The 20,023-nt window shown below is 40.7% G+C and overlaps 1 protein-coding gene across 7 annotated transcripts in view; it reads right to left on the bottom strand.

Annotated features, from left to right (window-relative positions):
* The window catches only part of FXR1 (FMR1 autosomal homolog 1), a 37,579-nt gene extending 19,468 nt beyond the window's left edge, over positions 1–18,111 (bottom strand). For 4 of the 7 annotated variants that reach the window (XM_074834197.1, XM_074834200.1, XM_074834196.1 and 1 more), the window contains exons 1-5: positions 17,957–18,111; positions 7,963–8,015; positions 3,994–4,087; positions 2,669–2,740; positions 341–489 (exon numbers count right to left, since the gene is read on the bottom strand). In XM_074834197.1, coding sequence (XP_074690298.1) covers positions 341–489; positions 2,669–2,740; positions 3,994–4,087; positions 7,963–8,015; positions 17,957–18,007 — 419 coding nt within the window. In that variant the 5' untranslated portion in view covers positions 18,008–18,111. Of the gene's footprint in view, positions 1–340; positions 490–2,668; positions 2,741–3,993; positions 4,088–7,100; positions 7,124–7,962; positions 8,016–10,230; positions 10,301–10,503; positions 10,583–17,956 lie in introns of those variants that run through there. The other 3 variants (XM_074834201.1, XM_074834198.1, XM_074834203.1) reach the window with 3 other exon arrangements.
* Positions 18,112–20,023: the final 1,912 nt, after the last annotated feature.

The raw sequence follows: 20,023 nt of genomic DNA on the forward strand, positions 1-20,023 counted from the left end.
GACTGCTCAGAAACTGGAAAATTCCCCATCTCCTTCACACGGTTCCTGAGCTTATTTCTCTGTGGCCTGGATGCCATCACGGTTATTTGGCAAGTCTCAGTACCAGAGGCCCACTGTGAGTGCATCACTTCTCCAAGCCTGAAGCACAACCTGAAGCTCCCTTTTGTCCTCAAACTAAAAGCTCAGCAGGGATCCCAGACAACAGTTTCTAAACCAGCTACTGCAGCCATAGCCACCCTTAAGGTTCTTCATGGACCTGTCTCTAAAACGTAAGCCAAGAGGGGTTTTTCCCACCCTCAAATACAGTAAATGCCTTATTAAAGCATGCAGAGCTACTCACGCATCTCTCAGATCTTCAGGAACATCCACTGTGCACTTGAAAAAGGTGTTCTTTTTGACAGTTTTGTTTTGATTCACAGGTCGGAGTCGTTCATAAGTGACAATTTCATTGTAAGTGGCATCACAAGCAGCATATTCAATGACATAAAACTATGGAAGAATTTTTTTTTAAATGGTAACTTCAGTAAGGAACAGCAAAGACTTGTCAGCATCACCAAGAAAGTACAAAATGTGAATGTATTGACTAAAACATATATCTGCTTTGATGCAGTGTTACAATTCTACACAAATGAGCCTAGATGTATTTCCATACCCATGTGATACCTCAGTGAAGTCAGGGCACCGTATCAGCATAATTTCAGTCCCTATAAAAGCATCTTTAACTGATTTTTCTCATGTCCATCCCTCTTCAAATACCTACTTTAGTGCAGTTCACATTCCAAAATTCAAGATGTTTACTGGAGTTCCAATTCTAAAAAATACCTAACAGAGAAGCAAAGAACTCATTCTTCATAGAAATATCTGCTCTGCAACAGTTTTAAAAGAAAAAAAGGCAAATCCACTGATTCAATGGGCAAACTACCTGCAAATCATGTAAGATCAAAGGGAAATAAAAATTCAATCTTTTTGATACACACTATCCTAAATTTAGGAAGGCAAGAGAACTAAGAAGATTTAACAGCTACCAATAATCCAACTCCTACACTTCAACCCAACACATGCCTGGCTTTGTGTTAGGGATGCAGCTTCCTCCTATCCTCCCTTCCACCTGTACACAATTTAGGAATGCAGCAGTACTTTCTCCTCTCCCTCCCTCAAATCTGTTTTTGTCAATACACACAATTTACTCAAGCATCAGGAAAAAGTGAATCACTAAGGTCATGATGCATTTTTCCACATGCTATTTTCCAATTTCCAGTTTTAAGTTTAGCTTAGGTATCATCCTAATCACATAAAGCTGCTTTGAAACATCACAAAACAAGTTAAAATAATGAAAAATAAATACTAAACAGACAATTAAATTTAATAGAACTACCTCCATTTAAAGAAAAAATAACTCCTATAGTTAAAGATCATTCTGGTTATCAGAACAATCACAAAGCTAACTATCATTAGATACAGAGGTTGTTTGTGAATTTCACGTTTGAGGAAAAAAATCTGAATACGGAATCCATGTTAAAGACTGCACAAAGAAGCCAAAATTGAACTGTGAGGTTTTCTGGGGAGGGCAATTCCATAAAATAACAGATTTGACAATGCTGTATAAAGGTACCAGCCACCTGAGGATGAAAAATCATTTTTATTCTGTCAAAAACACTAGAAAATTAAGAATTGGATAAAACTGCTTTTAAATTCAGAATTTTTCTTTTACTACCTTTTTTAAATAAGCAGCACAGCAAGGTAACTGATACTAAAATCCAAATTTCTATGACATAAGAGAAGCAGAGAAGCCCCAAATCACAAACTCTAAATCAGTTTGTCTCCTCTTGTTTTCTTAACAAGCTGTTCATCCACATGGATCAAGACACAGACTCTTCCTTTGATAACTGTTTACCACCACCTTACCCTCACAGAGCTCAATGGCAGTTACTATTTGTTTACAGTTTTTAAACAATATCAGAAATCGGACATTTTTTTTTCCCCAACCCTGTTTCCTTTGGTTTTAGGAATCTAACACAGTAAGAAGCGTCAAAACACAGGACCCTTCCTACCACGAAGTTAAACTCTCTTGCTATCATTTCACAAAATAAAGCTTTAATGAGACTGTATGAGACACTGCCATAGCTCTATACACTTCAGTGTCTGAATCTACAAGTTGTTTTGCACGTGCAACTCTTAAGAGCCAGTGGTGAAATACAAACTTGACATATGTAAAAGCAAACCAACCAGTGTCTCTGCACTACACTGAGCAGAAATGCATACACAAAAAAGAACCCACAGCACCACACATCAATAGCTACAGCATGCTTAATTTATGAAGTTTAAACACCGACTTTAACCACAGGCAAAGCATATTGCTTCACTTCATTTTTAGCACCAAGTTCAGTTCACAAAGTAGGTTTGTTATAAGTCCTGTTCTTACACGTGCATACAATCCTCCAAGCAATTAAACTACTAATAATGGAAGTGACTTGCTCAGCTATAAACACACAACCCTCACTTGTGTAACACAGCATGGGTCATTCCAAAGTGATCTCAATCTAAAATTGTTTTGTCATGTTTTTGTATTGGTAGTACTTTTTTCATAGTCTTTCCATCACAAAGACCTTTCATATTTACTGTATTTAACGTTAACAGCACAAAATCAGTAGGTTTTAAATTAATTTACCTCTCCTTTCATCATTCGAACTTTTGCCAGCCACCAGCCACAAGGTTCCTGGTCATTTGCTCTAGAATAAACCTGAAAGCGGAAGTAGTAAGAAACACTGAAAGCAAGTACAGACATAATTCACTTGCCTGCACATATAACGTAGAAAGAACATCCCAACTTTTCTAATTTTCATTAAAAAGGAATAGTATGCTACACAAAAATAATTTTTGTATCGACTACCCAGGCACATGCTTCTTGCACAAATTATTATTTTGCACTACAAGGATTGTGAACGACTTCCTTTGCATATATTACCAACAATTCAGAAGAAATTTTTAAAGACAAAAACTCAGCTCAATGCTTACTCAGGGGCAATTTCTCATGAAATTCAAACACTTTGAACTGAGAGTTCACACATAAAAGTAACTCCTCAGTTAAGATTTTTGTTTTGTCCTTGGCTTACTTGGTATACCTAGGACTACTGAAATGAACCAAGTCATATGACAACACATTCAAGAAATACTACCAAGTTAATGCAAGATCAGATAGAAAACAGATGACTTATGAAACTTTCATTTTCCTCATCTTCTGTAAGTTTCAGTTACTGCTTATTATACTTCTGACAGGCCAAAGTCATTTGCATGCAGACTAAACAAAAAATGTTGCAATAGTGAGGTAGAAAACAATCCTTTACATTTGACTTCTAACAGAGCCAACAAATAGCATGTATTTCAAACAACAGAAAAACCCAGCACCTATACTACATTATTTCTTAGATTTCTAACCCTAAACTATAAAGATATCCTAAAGAAATTCATTACTTTGATTTTACGGATAAGTAAAAAGCAGAAGTTAAACTAATTACTAAATTACTAAAGATACTACAATGAGCCGGGAACAGAACATGCACCTTTTAACTTCCCGGTTTAATACATCATTAATGGTTAACACTGTTTCTCTGTAAAAGAGTATAATTCACACAATTTCCTACCAGATAGTATCAGGTATTTTACCTGGGTTAAAACTCTTGTTATTGGAAGAGCTTTATTATGTCTTCACATCAAAACATTTCCCACAGTTACATTCCAGATCAAAAATGAAAATTACCCAGTTCTAATTCTGAAACATTCTCAGCTATTCTAAGTTTTAGATTTTGAGACTGTTCCATTGGTAGTTCTGTGAAAAAACTTATATGTCACTGTTTCACTGAAAGCCTACTAAATCCATCACTAGAGACATGCTCCATTTTAAATCTTCACTTTGGCAATGTACTTAAAATCATCATCACCACCCTGAATGGACAATCAGTTATGGATCAGGACAGTTTATTAGAATAAACTCACCTCCACTTCATCTCCTTCACCAATTTCTTTCTTGATATCAGGGGGTGGTGGTAATCTGACTTCATTAAAGGGTACCTGGCGCTCTGGTTGCCAACTGGAAGTTGAAGAAAACATTACACGTTATTTCTAGAATTTTCATGTTGTTTTCTTAAGTTTTATTTTTAAAAATCTTGAGTTTTAATTAAACTCACTCCATATAATCAAGTCTGTTTCTTCACTCCTAGAAAGCAAACCTTATAAGCAAAGGAACAAAATAATCCTGTCCAGACAAAAATAGTATCCGGGAAGATATAAATTTGACTCTGATCGTTAACAAAACTTTACACTTTTATCTACAAACTTGCTAACACTCCCCATTAAGTGTCTGGCAAACAGTTTCAGTTCAAAACATACCTTTATATCTGTTTATCAATACCAATTATTATTAGGCATATAAAATTAAAATTTTACCTTCTTGTACAGAAAGGCTATTCATTTTACCACAGCAGGCTCCACAAAGCATTTTACTTGTAGAAGTGTATATTTTAGACACATTTTACAAAGGCTACTGGAGCAATTCACATCCTCTGTGTTCTCCTGAAATTCCTTTTCCTTCTACTGTGCAAACGTCATGGAATACCATCAGCCGTTCCTCACTCTTTTAGTCAGAAACTCAACTGACAACTCTGCCCAGGTTGAAATAAAACCAGGGGAAAAAACACGCCCCTCCAAACTTATTAACTTATATCTGAGGGACAATATCTGTCAAAGCATTCCAATGTTTGTTCACATCAGATACAGACAGGATCCAGAACCAGCTTGTAACAGTATGGATTACTGCAAGTAATTTGTTTTGCTTACTTACAATACATGAAAACAGAGCAGCCTAAGTTAGTGGAACAAGCCTCAGCCTTAAGAACAATGGGCACTTCTGCAATTTTCTACAAGATGGATACATTTATATGTTTTCTTCAGAAAGACAGCTTATGCTCAAATACCTCACTTAATAAAGATGTGAGGTATCCACAGTTTTGCTCTAACCCTTATTATAGACTCCGTTTTTCTTTTAACTATAGTAGAACTTTGAAAAACAAGAAAAAAACCCATGAAGATTATGGATAGCTTTTGTTGAAGTTGGAAGGCATTTTGGCCATAAAATGCTATTTAAATATCATTCTAATTCTGAGAAACGGGGCTGGCAAAAATCATTTGTAATTCAATTGCCCTTGTTGCAACTATAATGGTCACTAAACTCAGGCTTTGGGTTTTTCCTTCCCCTCCCTGCCTTTGTGAAGTTATTACTCTAACAGATGCAAAGGCTTGAGGACAAAATGCACTCCCTGAATTATAGGAAATATAAAACTTCACTTTAGAAACAGCGTGAGCATAATAATCATAACTGAACAACAGGATCAAAAATGTTGCAAACTCAAATGAGCTACTTAAAGTTCTCTTGAGAATTTCAACTGTGTCTTGTAGTTATGGAATCTAGCAAACGGAAGCTTACAGAAAGTTAGAAATTCCCCGTAATGAGATGCTAGGATTGAAGAGACATTGTACCTTCAATAAAATCCACTCGAAGTTGCAGTAGGCTACTTTTGGTTCCATCTCTAATTGTGTAAGAAGCGGATGGACCAATAATGACTTACCCCTATCAGCTGCAAGCTGTTTTGGTATTTTTTAATAAAACAGTGGAAAAGTGCACACAAGGCTCAGTTCTCAGAATATGAGTCAAAGTTTTGATGGCAGAAAGTCCAAAATTGGAGAATCTCACTGGTGAAATGCAAAACAAGATGTTAAGAAATGGCTTGTGACGGGCTATAAATTACCTACTAAGAGGATCTGACGGAACTGATGCCTAATAGTCAGCATGATTATCCCAAATATCTGGCACAAATTACAAAAGAGGGAGGTGCTTGCTTCTTACAACCGAGAAGTCTTTCTTTCAATATGGCTGCTTCAAACTCCAATGGGTCTATATGAAATTGCAGCTCAAGATCCAATTTTCTGCCTCATACAGTAATAAACGTTTCCAGTTCCTGAAGCATCTGTGTCCATCCTCCATGTCCTTACCTCCAAAACTTGTCTCTTAAAAGAATCAAGGCTATCTGCCCAGAGATTCATTATTGCTATGGCCACAAAATCATCATTAGCTGTCTGTGCTAGTACACCAACTTTGGGAACCTTACAATAGCTGTAGATAAGACTGGTTAACAATAGCAGAAAATGCAAAGTGACAATTCAGACCGCCTTTAGCGGAGTAGATGTGTTTACTTTGGTAGTGCTGATCACTATCACAACACAATGATGCATTCAGGACAGGACACTTGCCAACTTTGGTTCTACTAAAGCCCTTATGAATTTAACTCAGTAAAAAGGGTAACAATTTATCAAATCTACATCACAGATTAATTTGACTAGAACTGTATCCACGCTTCCTGATATGACCTATTTTTGGTCAACAAAACACTCGACATATGTTGTAGCCCATCCTTTTTGGAACATGGCTGCTGCTGCTGCCAGACTTTCTGTAAAGCACACGGATGACATGGATACTAAACACTAGAAATGTGTTTGCCAACAACTAAAGCCCCTGCTGTGAACCACAGGCACTTCCTTTCGCTTACTTGGTTTCTCACGTGGAAGTATATCCTTTGAAGGCAAAGAGCCTCCTACCTTAAAGAAAAGTAATATAGATGTTAAATATGAAACTGAATATTTTTCACATCTCCTCAGACCATGGATAGGATGAAGGACCCAACTTGTTTTTTCTGTTTGGCGCGCTTTGGCGTGGGGGTATGAAAACCTAGAAGACAGTAACATCTTCCATAACCACTTCAGTAAGTATTAGTACAAACTATGGTTGCCACCTCACCTTCTAACTATTTTTCATAAAAGAAGGGCTAGAAAACACAGGTTCGAAAGAAACAAAGACTGGACTTTGAAGGGTAAACCCCAGGATTACTTCTTTTCCCCCCCCTAGAATTTATTTTTATACACATGTATATATGTATACACTGTACCTGTGCACACATATATACACACCCACCCTAGGATTATACATTCACAATTATAAAATACTGTTTATGAACGCACACTTGCACGCTCCCTAGTATTACTTTTATTACCCAGCAATCTCTCTTGAAGAAAGGCTCAAAGACTCATCTACAGGTTGGTGCTGGTAGATTTTAATAACAATATTCACATCAAATGCTGACACATTTTAAGGATCTCCACCTAGCAACTGGAAGAGAAACAGGAAAGAGGATGTAGCTCCCAGAATATCTTAATTAGTCCTGAAATCTCTCAGGTAATCCACAGTGTTATCAGTCTGAATGCCGAACAACAGGTATTCATTTGTACTTTACCATCCCAAGGATTATTTGACTTGCCACTACAAGTCCCTAGCACTGCTGTGTTTACATAGTAAAAGAAGAGGGCCTCATGGATAATTCTTTCTCCAGATTTGCAGCCTTTTCCACAAAAAAAAAAAAAAAAAAATGGATCTTTAGACTGGATATCTATGCATATTTGTTTTCTTAATAGTTAAAATGAAAGAAGTATCCTGACAGTGGTTGATTTATCTGTTCCCCTCTAGTTGAGAGCACTGATGAGCATTCCTCAGATCAGACATGTAGAGAATTGTTTACTTAATAGAAGTACTTTGGTATTTTCCACCTTTTTCTGCTTGAGTGTAAGAGCATCATGCCTCTGTCACTGATTATTTTAATTAAATTTGGCTGTCACATCTATGGACATCATTAAGATACCAAAAAATGTAAAGGACTGTGTATCTGATCAGCTGAATTCTGATATAGTGGTTCATAGAGACTGTGAACAGAATAGTAAGCCTGTACTTCTAGAACTATACATTTCTAATAAAATCTACTTCATCTTAATGTCAAAACAAACAAAAAACACCACCAAAAGCACAAACCCGAAATAACAACCTAATACTCAAATGATTTTTTTTTTAAATAAAATACTTACTTGTTTTCAAATACAACTGTGAGCGAGTCCTCATGAACATCTTTGATAAATCCCTAAAACAAAAACATTGTTATGGTAAGAATGCATGTGAAATCAAAACAAGGCAGCAATTTCAATACAGCCTGAAACTATGCCGAACAGCAGACCACCACTAATACTATGGTTCCAATTTTGGAAAGTTCCAAGACACGATCCCACTGTTCACATGAGGTTGCTGATACCCTTAGTTGGCTATCCCAAGAAATACAGTGCACAGGGATTGTTTCAAATGACTGCTCAAATCAGCACATTTACAACTGAAAGCTCACTATCAGAGTTTACTATTTTATCTACAGGTGTGCGCAACTGTTTTACAGGCACAAAATGAGAAGACAATTAGTACAACTCACAATCCAATAGCTGGGCACAGCACTATTTGCTTTATAGGTGTTCTTCTCAACACAAAACTGAATCCCCCACAACCATCCTTCAGAACGGTATGACAGAAAGTTTGGATAAAATTTGGCAATACAGGCTGCCACAGAGCTAGTTCCAATATCATCTTTCAAGTACCAAAAGGAGGACTGTCTGAAGCCAAATACCTGTAGGCCCTCACAGGAAAACAAAGAGAATACAAGTATTTCACATTTTTGTGTGTCACATTATCATCATCTCAGGAACAATTGAAGGGGATATCCCACTTCCCTTTCTTTTGAAAAACAAAGGGCTTTTTTATGTCAAAAACCTGTATCTATCACATTGTTCTTTGTCTTCAGCTGTACTCAAGTATCCATGCAGTAATTAAGTTCCTATATGTCTTGGTTAAGGAAGGCATGTTGCAAAAAACCCCAAAGGAAACAGACAAAGGGACAAGAAAAATCTTTCAAACTACTCCTGCTTTTGCTATCGCTGCTGTCGGCCCGAGCAGAGGTCGAGGAAGAACGTGCAGTTTTAAAGGAGTAAGAGAGTTGCATAGGTATGTTAAGAGAAGTTCCAGGAAATTTGCTGAATGGATTATATTCACTTAAGAAACTGCCAGCTGAGGAGGACAAAGAACGTATCAACTGTGCAATGAGCAGCTAGTCCACAGAGGTATTATGTGTCAGCTTAGGGAAAGGTAAATTTTGACACAGGAGATGCCTCAATGTAACGATGGACAGGAAAGGAGCCCCTACTGACAGCTAGTTGCAAAGAGCCTATGTGAACAAATCTCCTTCTACTTGAGCTTGTACTCAGGCAATGCTGTAAAGGCATTTGCTCAAAATCTGCTTTTCTGCTCCCTGAGCTTCACCCCAAACCATCTGCCAGCAACACAGAAGACTGGTTCTAACAGAAAGCTTACTGGGAACCCTGAACAAAGCAGGTCATCAGTAATCACAAAAATCACTTCATTGAACCATCTAATGTGTTCCTAATAAAATAAACCATTTCAAAGGCCATCCTGTCACTGCAAGGGAAAGAAGACAAATGTCTTTGAAAGGTAAGCAACTGAAACTGTTGGTAATAAAATACACCCATAATTAAGGACTTTCAGTTTCAAGGAAGTTTCTGTACAGGTGAACTGGACAACAACACTGAAGTTATGTCTGTTTAAAGATGCAAAGAGCATACAAAATTTTACTGCCTGAAGTATGTTTTAGATAACACAGGTAAAGCAGAACTTCTATTAAATTTATGCTACCACTGTCCCCTGTAAACGTGCCCCAACATGGGGATGAGTAACGACATAAAGCGCAGGAAATAAAGAGTTGTTCTACTGCAACTCATTCAAACTCTATCGAGGGTGGAAAAAGCCCAGCCACAGCACTGCACACCAAATTCACACAGTCCAACATTCTGCCGAACAGCAACTTATCAACAGAAAGCAGTATTTACAGAAAGAGATTCAACTCCCTGCTATGGGCAGCCATTTATCTGCATTCCAAGACTCTGTGATTCAGTGTTAGTCTTTGCCTCCTTATGCTGCTTTATTTCATAGCTGAACCTTACCTCTTATTTACATTATTTCATGCTCTCACACTAGTCAGCATGGAGGGAAGGGGGAAATAGGTATTTCATTTCTAAGGTCAGCCTATAGCAGCTGAAAATTTATTCTGCAGATCTGAATTCAATTGTCCTTCCTTTGTTAAAAAACAGAACTTCAGAATCCAGGGAGATTCAAAAATTAGGTACCATAAAACACCTGAAAAACATTTAGAATATAATGCTCTGCAGAGTTTAGAAAATCCTGAATCCACTGACTAGCTGCAGGTTTCATTAATAAGAGAAAGGGGAAAAAAGGAATCCCACCTGCATTGACTTTCCAGGTTTTCAGGCAATTAGTCCATTACTAGGTGAAGTCTGGCTTTCTGTGTTAGCGGTACAAACAGGTTTAATATTCACAACTGATTTTCAAGTTAATGTCCTGCTAAAGAATGGGAAAGCTGAAGTGGAACAATAATGCAGAGATATGACTAGCAGCAGACTAACAGCTGACACTGCACAGAGGTCAGCTGCATAAACAGAAACATTGAACACTTCTTAATAAAATCAAAAGTACAAATTCCGACAAAGAGTCCGTACATTTTACGACACCATGTGGGTTTCAGGAACTCCTCCACACAAGAAAGTCTTTCAGTTCAAAGTGCCCGCACTGCTCTTCCTGTAGAACAATATAATGCAGACTCATGGCTAGCAGACATGGATGCAGTAACTTGCCTGAAACTACCTGAAGAGCATTTTCAGTTGGCATTCTCAAACTCTTTCACTTCACAGTATTTATACACTCAAAATCAAATATAACATTTATCAGTTATGCACTTCAGGTCACAAATAGACATATGTAAAGTATTAAATAAAATTATGTAATTAAGTAATTACATTGTTGAGAGGCCTGAAAAAAGTCTGATCAGAGTCTAATTGTACAAACACAAGACTAATAGTGAAGGAATAACATAAAAGTCAAAAATCCCCAGTATAATTCTTCCTACTATTATCAATTTCTCTACAGCTGTGGGCAAGAAATAGCATTTACAGTAACTGAAGCACAGTCTAGGAGGTATTACAGACTGTATGGTTCATTTGTAATACAACTAGAAATAACCAGAATTCAATATAGGTTTTAAATAGTTTTATACGATATTACTCCAATATTGCCAAGAAACATGCCAAAAGTATCATCAAAACATTCATCAAAAGCAAAAATTCCTTCATACTATTTTCCTGCCTACAACCCTGACCTTTACTATAAGCATTATCAGCTGTCACATCTACAAGATAAAAACAAACATATTTCATGCATATCAGAATGAGATTTAGTGTAATTTTTAAAGTATTCCAATAGCCTAGAGATTTTTTAAAAGGTTTTACAAAAAACCTGTGACATTAAGATACTCTGCAATACAAAGCAGATTTTTTTATATTTAAAGTTACATTAAATCCTATAAATTCACAAGGATTTCTTCAGAAAGGGTGTGATGAACATAAAACAGGAAAGTAAATATCCTGGTTTTCAAGTCGGAGTTTCGAAGGAGTTCTTTATTGGTGAGGTAACCTATCAAAATAGATTTGTACTCTAAGCTTGTACTAGTCATGTCTGATACTGTATCAAAAACATTTTCTACTAAATTGAGTAATGATGCCTCATCTTAACTCCTGCTCAAATGAACAAGGTACTCCATTACTGAATTTTAATTCAGCAGTGTTGCCTGAGATAGATAATGCCAATATCTAAGTATGAAATGTTCTATGTTCCCTACACATCACTCCATGTATTCTCATTCCAGACAGAGGTGACGAGGCAAAGCTAACAAGAGACCACCAAAGACATCATCAATAACTGCACTGGCATCAAAACCACAGAGTGATGAATTGTATTAGCAGCAAGTAAGCTTACACATACCAGTTGTGTGTGTTTTATACCACATACAGTACTGTGGAGGCCAGGAAGGGAAGAAAAATTGATGCAACTTCATCTTGCCAGACTTCTGATCTAGACTGTCCAGATATTAGTGTCAGTCATTCAGTTTACGCTGTGAGCTGGATCTCTGGAAGCCCATGTATGCCCTGCTTGCTGTGGCCCAGCCCACGAGGCAGGCAGGAGACTGTACTGTACTACAGGCTATTAATGTCACACTGGCTCCCCAGGCACCTCGGTTCAGACCTGTCTCTGCCACTCACTTGGCAGAAGCCAGGCTCCCAACACTGGCACCTGTAAAACAAGGGGTAATATTGCTAGGACTCCTGCCTAGGTTTGGGATCAGAGATCCAGCAAATCTTACACTGGGCCATATTGTGTTAAGTATGAACAAAAGGACAGGAAACTATGAACAGATCATTTGCCACTAAAATCACTACGGTTGAGACTTCATCTCGTAAGACACACACACACACTCTTTCCCTTTTACCTGGGTTTTGCTCATGGATTAAGAACTGCTGATAACATAAACGGATCAAGACTTACTCAAGTGCCCTTACAGTGAACTGTATGTCTCTGTATATATATACACACACACTTTTTTTAAAAATCCAGTTCCGGGCAAAGTCATAAAAATCTCTGTAACAGGCAGATGCAATCCAAGTTCCCCCTTCATCCTGCTTTCTTATCTGACCCCCAAGTAGGATGGTCCAATCTAAAAATGAGGTGCTGTTAGTTTAGCTGCAAACGTTCTTTCCAGGGACAGCCGCTGTGTTGGCTTTTGAGTCACACATACCTGCACACTAAAAAGTATATGAAGATCACCTTACCCACTGCTGAGCAAATTTCAAACAGTAAACGCTTTGGCATCTGGTACCATGGACTGTTTCTGAATCAGTGACATAAAGGTCAAGAAGCCTATATCCAATTACCAATCCTTTCACTCCTTTCAGAAGCAAGAACCATCAGTATCTTTAACTAACATCCATACACAACTGTTTCATGTAACAAATTTGTGAAATAATTATTACTAAGGGATGTATTCCATGCTGAACCCCCAGGGGAAAAAAAAAACAACAACAAAAAAAGCAAAGGCAGAAAACTTGTAAATAATCAAATCACAGAACAAAAAAGACTGAACTTTGTAAGTACTATTTTCATTAGAAGTGATTAGCTGCACCTGCTTATACAAGGATTGATAAAAGAAAGCAGATCTAGCTTGCTGCAAAACACAAACATTACAAGCAGACATCAGGTAAGAAAAAGATCCTGAACTACTGTATCAATTCTAGCAACCACAGTTTAATCTATGACTTGACAGCTTATTTCCATTCACAATCATAATTATCATATGTAAATTCAAGGGTCCTCATAACAGTTATGCAAGAGTTTCAGCACTGAATCCCCTGGTTTAGGCTTATTCACCACTCTGAATGACTCACACAACTTATACTGCTTCTTCACGTGCATATTCCCAAAGGGCAAAACTTCTGAAAAGACACCCTCCACTGATTATGTACACCAGCAATCAATGATCACTGCCTGCTTGCGGCATCTCCCTTTTAGCTGCCTGAAAGGGTCAAGCAAATGGCTCATCAACAGCAATGAGGACTACAGGTATTGCACCAGTCTACACAACTTTCAAGAGATCAGTAACAACTGTAAGATGTCTGAAATTTGCCACCCATTAGGGCTAGATAAAATAAATGCTGACCATTATAAGGCAGTTGAGATCTTTAAAGAAAAAAAAAAAGTCATTCCAGTTACCATGTTTCCTGGTGTAGTAGTTGGGTATGAACAGCTGTGTAAGCTACACTCCTAATGAGCGTTTCCTATTTTAATAACCGTCAAACAAAATCCATTGAGAAGAACTCAAGAGTTGTTTTCAAAGCCACTAATTAAAAAATGTAAGAAAAATTAAAAAGCCATTATATTTTTTTATTGATGCATAAACTTTTTCTCACACAGAATTGCTCACTATGCTTTGACACTGTACATGCAGTCAAATGCTGTGTACTTCTCTTTCATCATTTTTTCTCTTAGTAATATTTTGGCTAGTCTCTGCCTTGAGGCCTATGCCAAACTCCTGCTACCAGCGCTTCAGTCAGTCCTGTTAGCAGAAAACTGCACCTCTTGGAAGAGGCACAGATCAAGAATGAAGCACTTCAGAACCTGTAAATTAAAGGTTGAGTTTCATTCTAATTCACATTTTTATCTATTTTATGCCCTTGCATAATCTACGCAACTACTCTAGAAAAGAGCACAAGGGTATGCAACACAGAGTCAGTTTTTCAGCACATGTAAGTCCCTACAATGAAGATCATAGCAGATCTTTCAGAGTTATTCAGACGCCACTGAAAGATTCAGGTGGAGGAAGTTATCTGGTGGTCAATTCACGTACCTTGGCCTAATTTTACTGTAAGGCCCAACCTATATCACATAAACTGACATCTGAACTCATAAATAATGTGCGGAATCAGGGCTCTAATTTGCATACAAGTGAGCATACGCAGGCTGACGGAGATACTGAATAAAGCAGAAGCTTTCATCTTGTTCTTGACAAGAGCTGCACAAACACCCTTCACAACTGGCAGGACCAGAGGCAATGGGCACAAACTGAAACACGGGAGTTTCTGTATGAACGTCAGCAAACACTTTTTATTTATTTATTTTCTTTTTTTTATTGTGAGGGTGACTGAGCACAGTCTCAGGCTGTCCAGTGAGGTTGTGGAGTCTCCATCCTCAGAGATGTGCAAGTCATCTGGACATGGTCCTGGGCAGCTGGCTCTAGATGGCCCTGCTTGAGCAGGGGTGTGGACCAGACGACCTCCCACAGTCTCTGCCAGCCTCAACCATCTGTGACTCTGCAAATTACTTAACTGATCTTAATGACACAGAGAATCATCAACCTGAACACACTGCAGTCAGGCCAAGATGAGGCTGGGGGTATTCAACTCTCACTCTCTCCAAACCACTTAAGAGGCCAAAGAAATCCAGGTATTTTTGGCCATTTCACATAAAAAAAGAAAAGTCTAATGTCTCAAAGATAAAAGCTAACCTGCAATCTAGCAGTTGCCTAGAAAGCATCAACTGTTCTGCTCTCAGGAGGTCCTCACCACAGCTCTAATATATGAAAACCCTTAACCAGTAGGGTTCATCAACCCTGTCTGTTCTCCTCCCTGTTCCACAACACAAACTCCGCCTTTTTTTCAGAAGACCATGACCACTTTGAGCCCTATCAGTGCCATCTGTTCTCTAAAGACAATGGGTGCTTAATATTATGATATATGCAAAATCTTCTGAGCCGCAGGGAGAGGCTAAACACTGGCTCTGCTGTATACTGGTTGAGACCTGGGATAAAATACAAGGTAAATGTTGTCCTGTTCTCCAGATTATATTACTTATTTCAACCAAAAGGAAAAAAAAGCATAAATTAGTTTGGAAATTTATAAATAAAAGGTTAAATTTAGACTGTAATAATTTTTTTGTCCAGAACAGAGCATTAAAAAGTTATCTTGGGGTATCTACCGTAACCACAGTTACTGTCCACTGATTTATGCATCACAAAAAACATTCTGACTTTTCATGTATTTTAATAAAGAACATAATTTTCCTTACTAATTTATAGCAACCATAGTGTGTATATATATAAAAATATACATACAAAGAATTTCCTCTTAAATTGTATTTTACTAAAATGAAGAGCATTACTAGAGGAACAAAAGAAGCTATAAAGAATTTAATTTACCATGGTCATCTCTGATAACTACTGAAGACCCCACTATAAGGCTCCAACAGATTTAATCACTACATTTGGTCTACTACTGCTAAGTTGCAGATCATATTAACAATTCATTTAAAAAATTCTGTCATGTAATTGTTTACATCATTATTTTGTTTATCTCTGTTGGCATAGCAGGATCATTCTCATCTCATTTACTGGGAGGTATGCTGTGCTAATGAATCTGAATTCAGACTGTTCCGAGGGCAAACCTCGAATTTCATCCCATCATATAAATTCTGCTTTTCTCTTCAGAAAAATTTTGCCACCTTCTATACGGTCACATGGAGCTTAGACAAGATGAGCCTATTCTCATTATCTTACAAATGCTATTATCAGTGCTATCAGTGTCCAAAATAGGATACTTCCTAAATGAGAGTGACACGCCTCCCTCCTTTGCTTCAGAAACTTTAAACAGAAAGTTACTAGTAGTGTTATTTAGTTCCAAAATGCATGCATAACTTCTGCCTACCTCAACAGTAAGACTCACAAAATGGAGTCACTGACAAACACATTTCAATGCATTTAGCTCACAAGAATAATCTTCTGAAATTGTGTTTCAGTATGGTTTTGTTTTGGTTTTTTGGGGGGTTCTGTGGGTTTTTTCCCCCCCTCCACATTAACACTGGATTATTCTGAATTGAGGCTTTGGTTGCTATAGGTCCAATCACTCTAACTTGACTTCATCCACCATGCAGATGCCATCACTGGACATAATCCCCATTTCATTGATCTGAAACCCATTAACTCTATTTTAAAGTAAAACTTTTGCTTTTGTTAGTCACCGTTCACAGGGCTAAAACACATGATGGTGCTAATCCAAGCCTGACAATTCTCACTGATTTAGGAGGAGACGTCATCATGGCAGATTTTAAATCAGGCTTATTATAATAAATTCTGTGCACACTGATCCCTTCAGTCCAAGAATTCAGTACACCTCCTAATGCTCCCATTAGTTTCACATTCCTCTTAAGCAGAGGAAACAACTAATCCATGGTTTATAAAGTTGTCCAAGATCACAAGGTAGAAAATGGAAATCTAAGAGTGTCTCCAAATTCTGGTCTTCCTAATGTGTGGAGAGGGGGAAATCAATTCTGTTTAGGAGCATCCTGTTCTAAATACAAACGATTCTGATGGGGGTTTCTGTGTGGTATTTCAAGTCCAACTGAAAATGTGTCCAATTTACAAAATTTATTTTCTACTGGTTTTGGTAAAAATTTAACACACTTACCTAGCAAGGGGATATATCTTACCCCATTACATTCTTTTCTCGTAAGAGTATCTCCTATTTGTCTCTTAATAGACAGCCAGTTGAAAAAACTAACTCCTGAAGTCAGCTGGTTACAATCCTTTAAACGCCAACTGCCTTTACATACTGTACAATTACCACAACTTCCAAGCCAAATCCACAGCTGCGCACAGGAAATTCAGAAAAAAAATGGACCACCACCCCCCCCCACCCCCCAGTGTAATATCGCCTGTGCAATACCACACTGTGTATGCGGTTAGGCACAATAGCTCAAGAGAGTCCTGAGATTAAATACTCCCAGAACATAGCTACACTGCGTGCTCACAATACTGGCTGGAATCAGCCCTCCTGGAAAGGAAGACAGAAGGCTCTTGCCATAAAAAGAGCTGGGATTCTTAAACATCTGAAGCCAGGCTTAGGGGAAAATGACTGACGGGCAACAGCTGAGAGTATTTTGCATTGATCCTGTAACATCCTGACATTCCAGGGAGGGTGATGGTCAAGAAAGATTTCTGATGACATAAATAAACTCAAAATCTTTACAGAATTATTTAAAATATTTTAAAATCATTATTTTCGGCTCAGTTCACCCCATCCCACCCAAAGCCCCTACTGCTTCCAAAAATACCCCCCCGCCCACCCACCCACCCACCCTTTCCCAAAGGACGTCTGAGCAAATCCCGGCGCTGTGCATCTGCTCCCCACGGCCCTGCCAGCGCTCCCCCTTTCCGACACACTAACCTCCCTTGAGAAGAGCCCTTATCCGCCCGCCTCGTCACCACCTTCCCCAGCCACCGCCGCCCCGCTCCATCCCCGCCGCCCCCCGGCCCCCCCCTCCCCTCCCGCCAGCCCCCGGCCCCCCCCTCCCCGCCGCAGCCCCCTCCCCCCCCGCCCCCACCACACCCAGACACCTTCCCCCAACGCCCTTCCCCCCCTCACCTTCCCCTCCTCCGCGGCCCGGCGCAGGGGCTCCCCCCACGGCCGCCAGCGCCCACCCGCCTCCGGCCGACCTCAGAAACCGCCGGGCGGCCGCCCCCCGCGCTGCCCCCGCCGCGCCGGCCCCGCCGCCACACCCTCCCCACGCCGGTACCTTGTAGAAGGCCCCGTTAGAGCCGCGCACTTCCACCGTCAGCTCCTCCATGTTGAGAGCGCAAAGGACGCCGGGACGTGCTTCTAGAAACTGTCACCACGGGGGGGAGCGCTGCCGGGCTCCCCCTCCCCCTCCGCCCGCCCCCCGCGGGGTGGGGGCCGCTCCGGTGCCGCCCCGCCCCTCCTCTCCCCCCCCCCCGCCGCGCGCGGTGGGTCTGCCCACGCCGCGGGCCGTGGCGGGGGAGCTCCCGGCCAGCGGAGCGGGGCGTTCCCTGCGGGAAGGGCTGCCGAACGCCGTCTGCCCCCCTCCCTTCCCCCCCGCCCCGCCGTGGCCCACGGGAGTGGGAGCGGCCGGCTGCCGCGCGCGCCCCGCCGCTGGCCGGCGCGGCGACCGAGGGGGCTGAGCGGCGCCCGCCGCTCGCCCGCCCTGAGGCGCAGGTGGCCCCCGGCAGGCTCGCCCTGGCCCCGCGGGAGCGGCCGCCGTGTGGTAATGGAGGACGTAGCGGCGCTGGCGCTGCAGGCCGCAGTCAGCGCTGCAGGCAAAATGCGGTGTTTGGTTTGTGTTTTTTAAAACGAATTCCGAAGGCCGGGCCTTAGGGGACACCTTCCGCGCCCCAGCCGCCTCAGGCGGCCTGGCTCGCCGCCCGGTGCAATCAAGATGGTGCCCGTCAGCCACCCGTCGCACCCTGCTTTCACGGCCGCTGTGCCGGGCCGTCTTTGTCCCTCCTGGTGCTCCGGCCCGGCTCTGGGGGCGGGGAGCGCCCCCCTCCTTCCGCACTTGGTCCCGCAGCGAGCGGCCCCCCGCCCCTCACGGGCCCGGCCCCCCGGGGGGGCTGCCCGCCACGCTGACGTACAGTGGGGAATCGCCCCGTTGCAGGCTGTCTCCTTTCTTCCTCCGTGTGCTGGTGCAGAGAAAAGAAATAGAAATCATAAAATGACTTTGCTATTCGATGACCCTCACAACACAATCGGACCCGAATTTTGCTATGAGCTCAATGCTCACATAAGCTTAGTCATGCAGAGCTTGATGAAAGGCCTGTATCTTTGCCAAATGCATATTTTTTTGCAATAGCTTTAAATATCAATGACAGCACTTTCAAATGGTCTTTCTGCTAATCTTTCCTGTTAGATGTCAGCCCCAAATGAACAGGAGTACATGATGGTATTTTACCCGTCAGATGTTTTCATTTTTAGTTTCTCCATGCTAATCTCCCACTGTAGCTTTTTTGCCAGTTCTAACCACGTCTGTCAGAAGGGTGAGGATTTCACATAATATTTTAACAAGCGATAGGACAAAAGAAAATGGCCTCAAGTTGTGCCAGGGAAGGTTCAGGATATTAGGATGGATATTAGGAAGCATTTCTTTACAGAACGGGTTGTTAGGCATTGGAATGGGCTGCCCAGGGCAGTGGTGGAGTCCCCATCCCTGGAGGGGTTGAAGAGTCGGGTTGACCCAGCGCTGAGGGATATGGTGTAGTTGAGAACGGTCAGTGGGAGGTTAATGGTTGGACTAGGTGATCTTCAAGGTCTTTTCCAACCTCAATAATTCTGTGATTCTGTAATACAGGCCTAAAAGTTTTGAGAAACCTGGCTACTGGGTGAGGAGACTCAAATGTGCCACAACTGCAGGAAGAATAGGGTTCCACATCATTGGCTTCACTGGCGTGTTGCTGGCTAACCCCCACACGTGCCAGATGGTTAGCATGCAACTCTTCAAACGTTTATATACTCCGTGCTGTCCAGTGAGTAATTTGAGGGTATGGGGATGCGCTGGGAGGGTTCTGTTGGGGAAGAACTGAAAGTCATAGGTGGAGCCGAAGTTATAGGCTCTGTGGACAGTAGAGCCTTGAGTCATTGTGGTGAAGCATAAAGGGAAATGAGACACAAATTAATTGGAAAAAACCCCCAATAGGCTCTGCTTGTTCCAGAGAACACCATGGATTTTTCCACTCAATAACTCATATCTTTGTTTGGCGATGAGGTAGTGTTTAGAAAAAAAGCCATTATGTGATCTACTCTTTTCCCATGCTGTGTACATGAATATTCTCATTCTTGCATATTTATTCCA

This window comes from Strix aluco, chromosome 9, assembly GCF_031877795.1.
Source record: "Strix aluco isolate bStrAlu1 chromosome 9, bStrAlu1.hap1, whole genome shotgun sequence".
NCBI classification, from domain to species: Eukaryota; Metazoa; Chordata; class Aves; order Strigiformes; family Strigidae; genus Strix; species Strix aluco.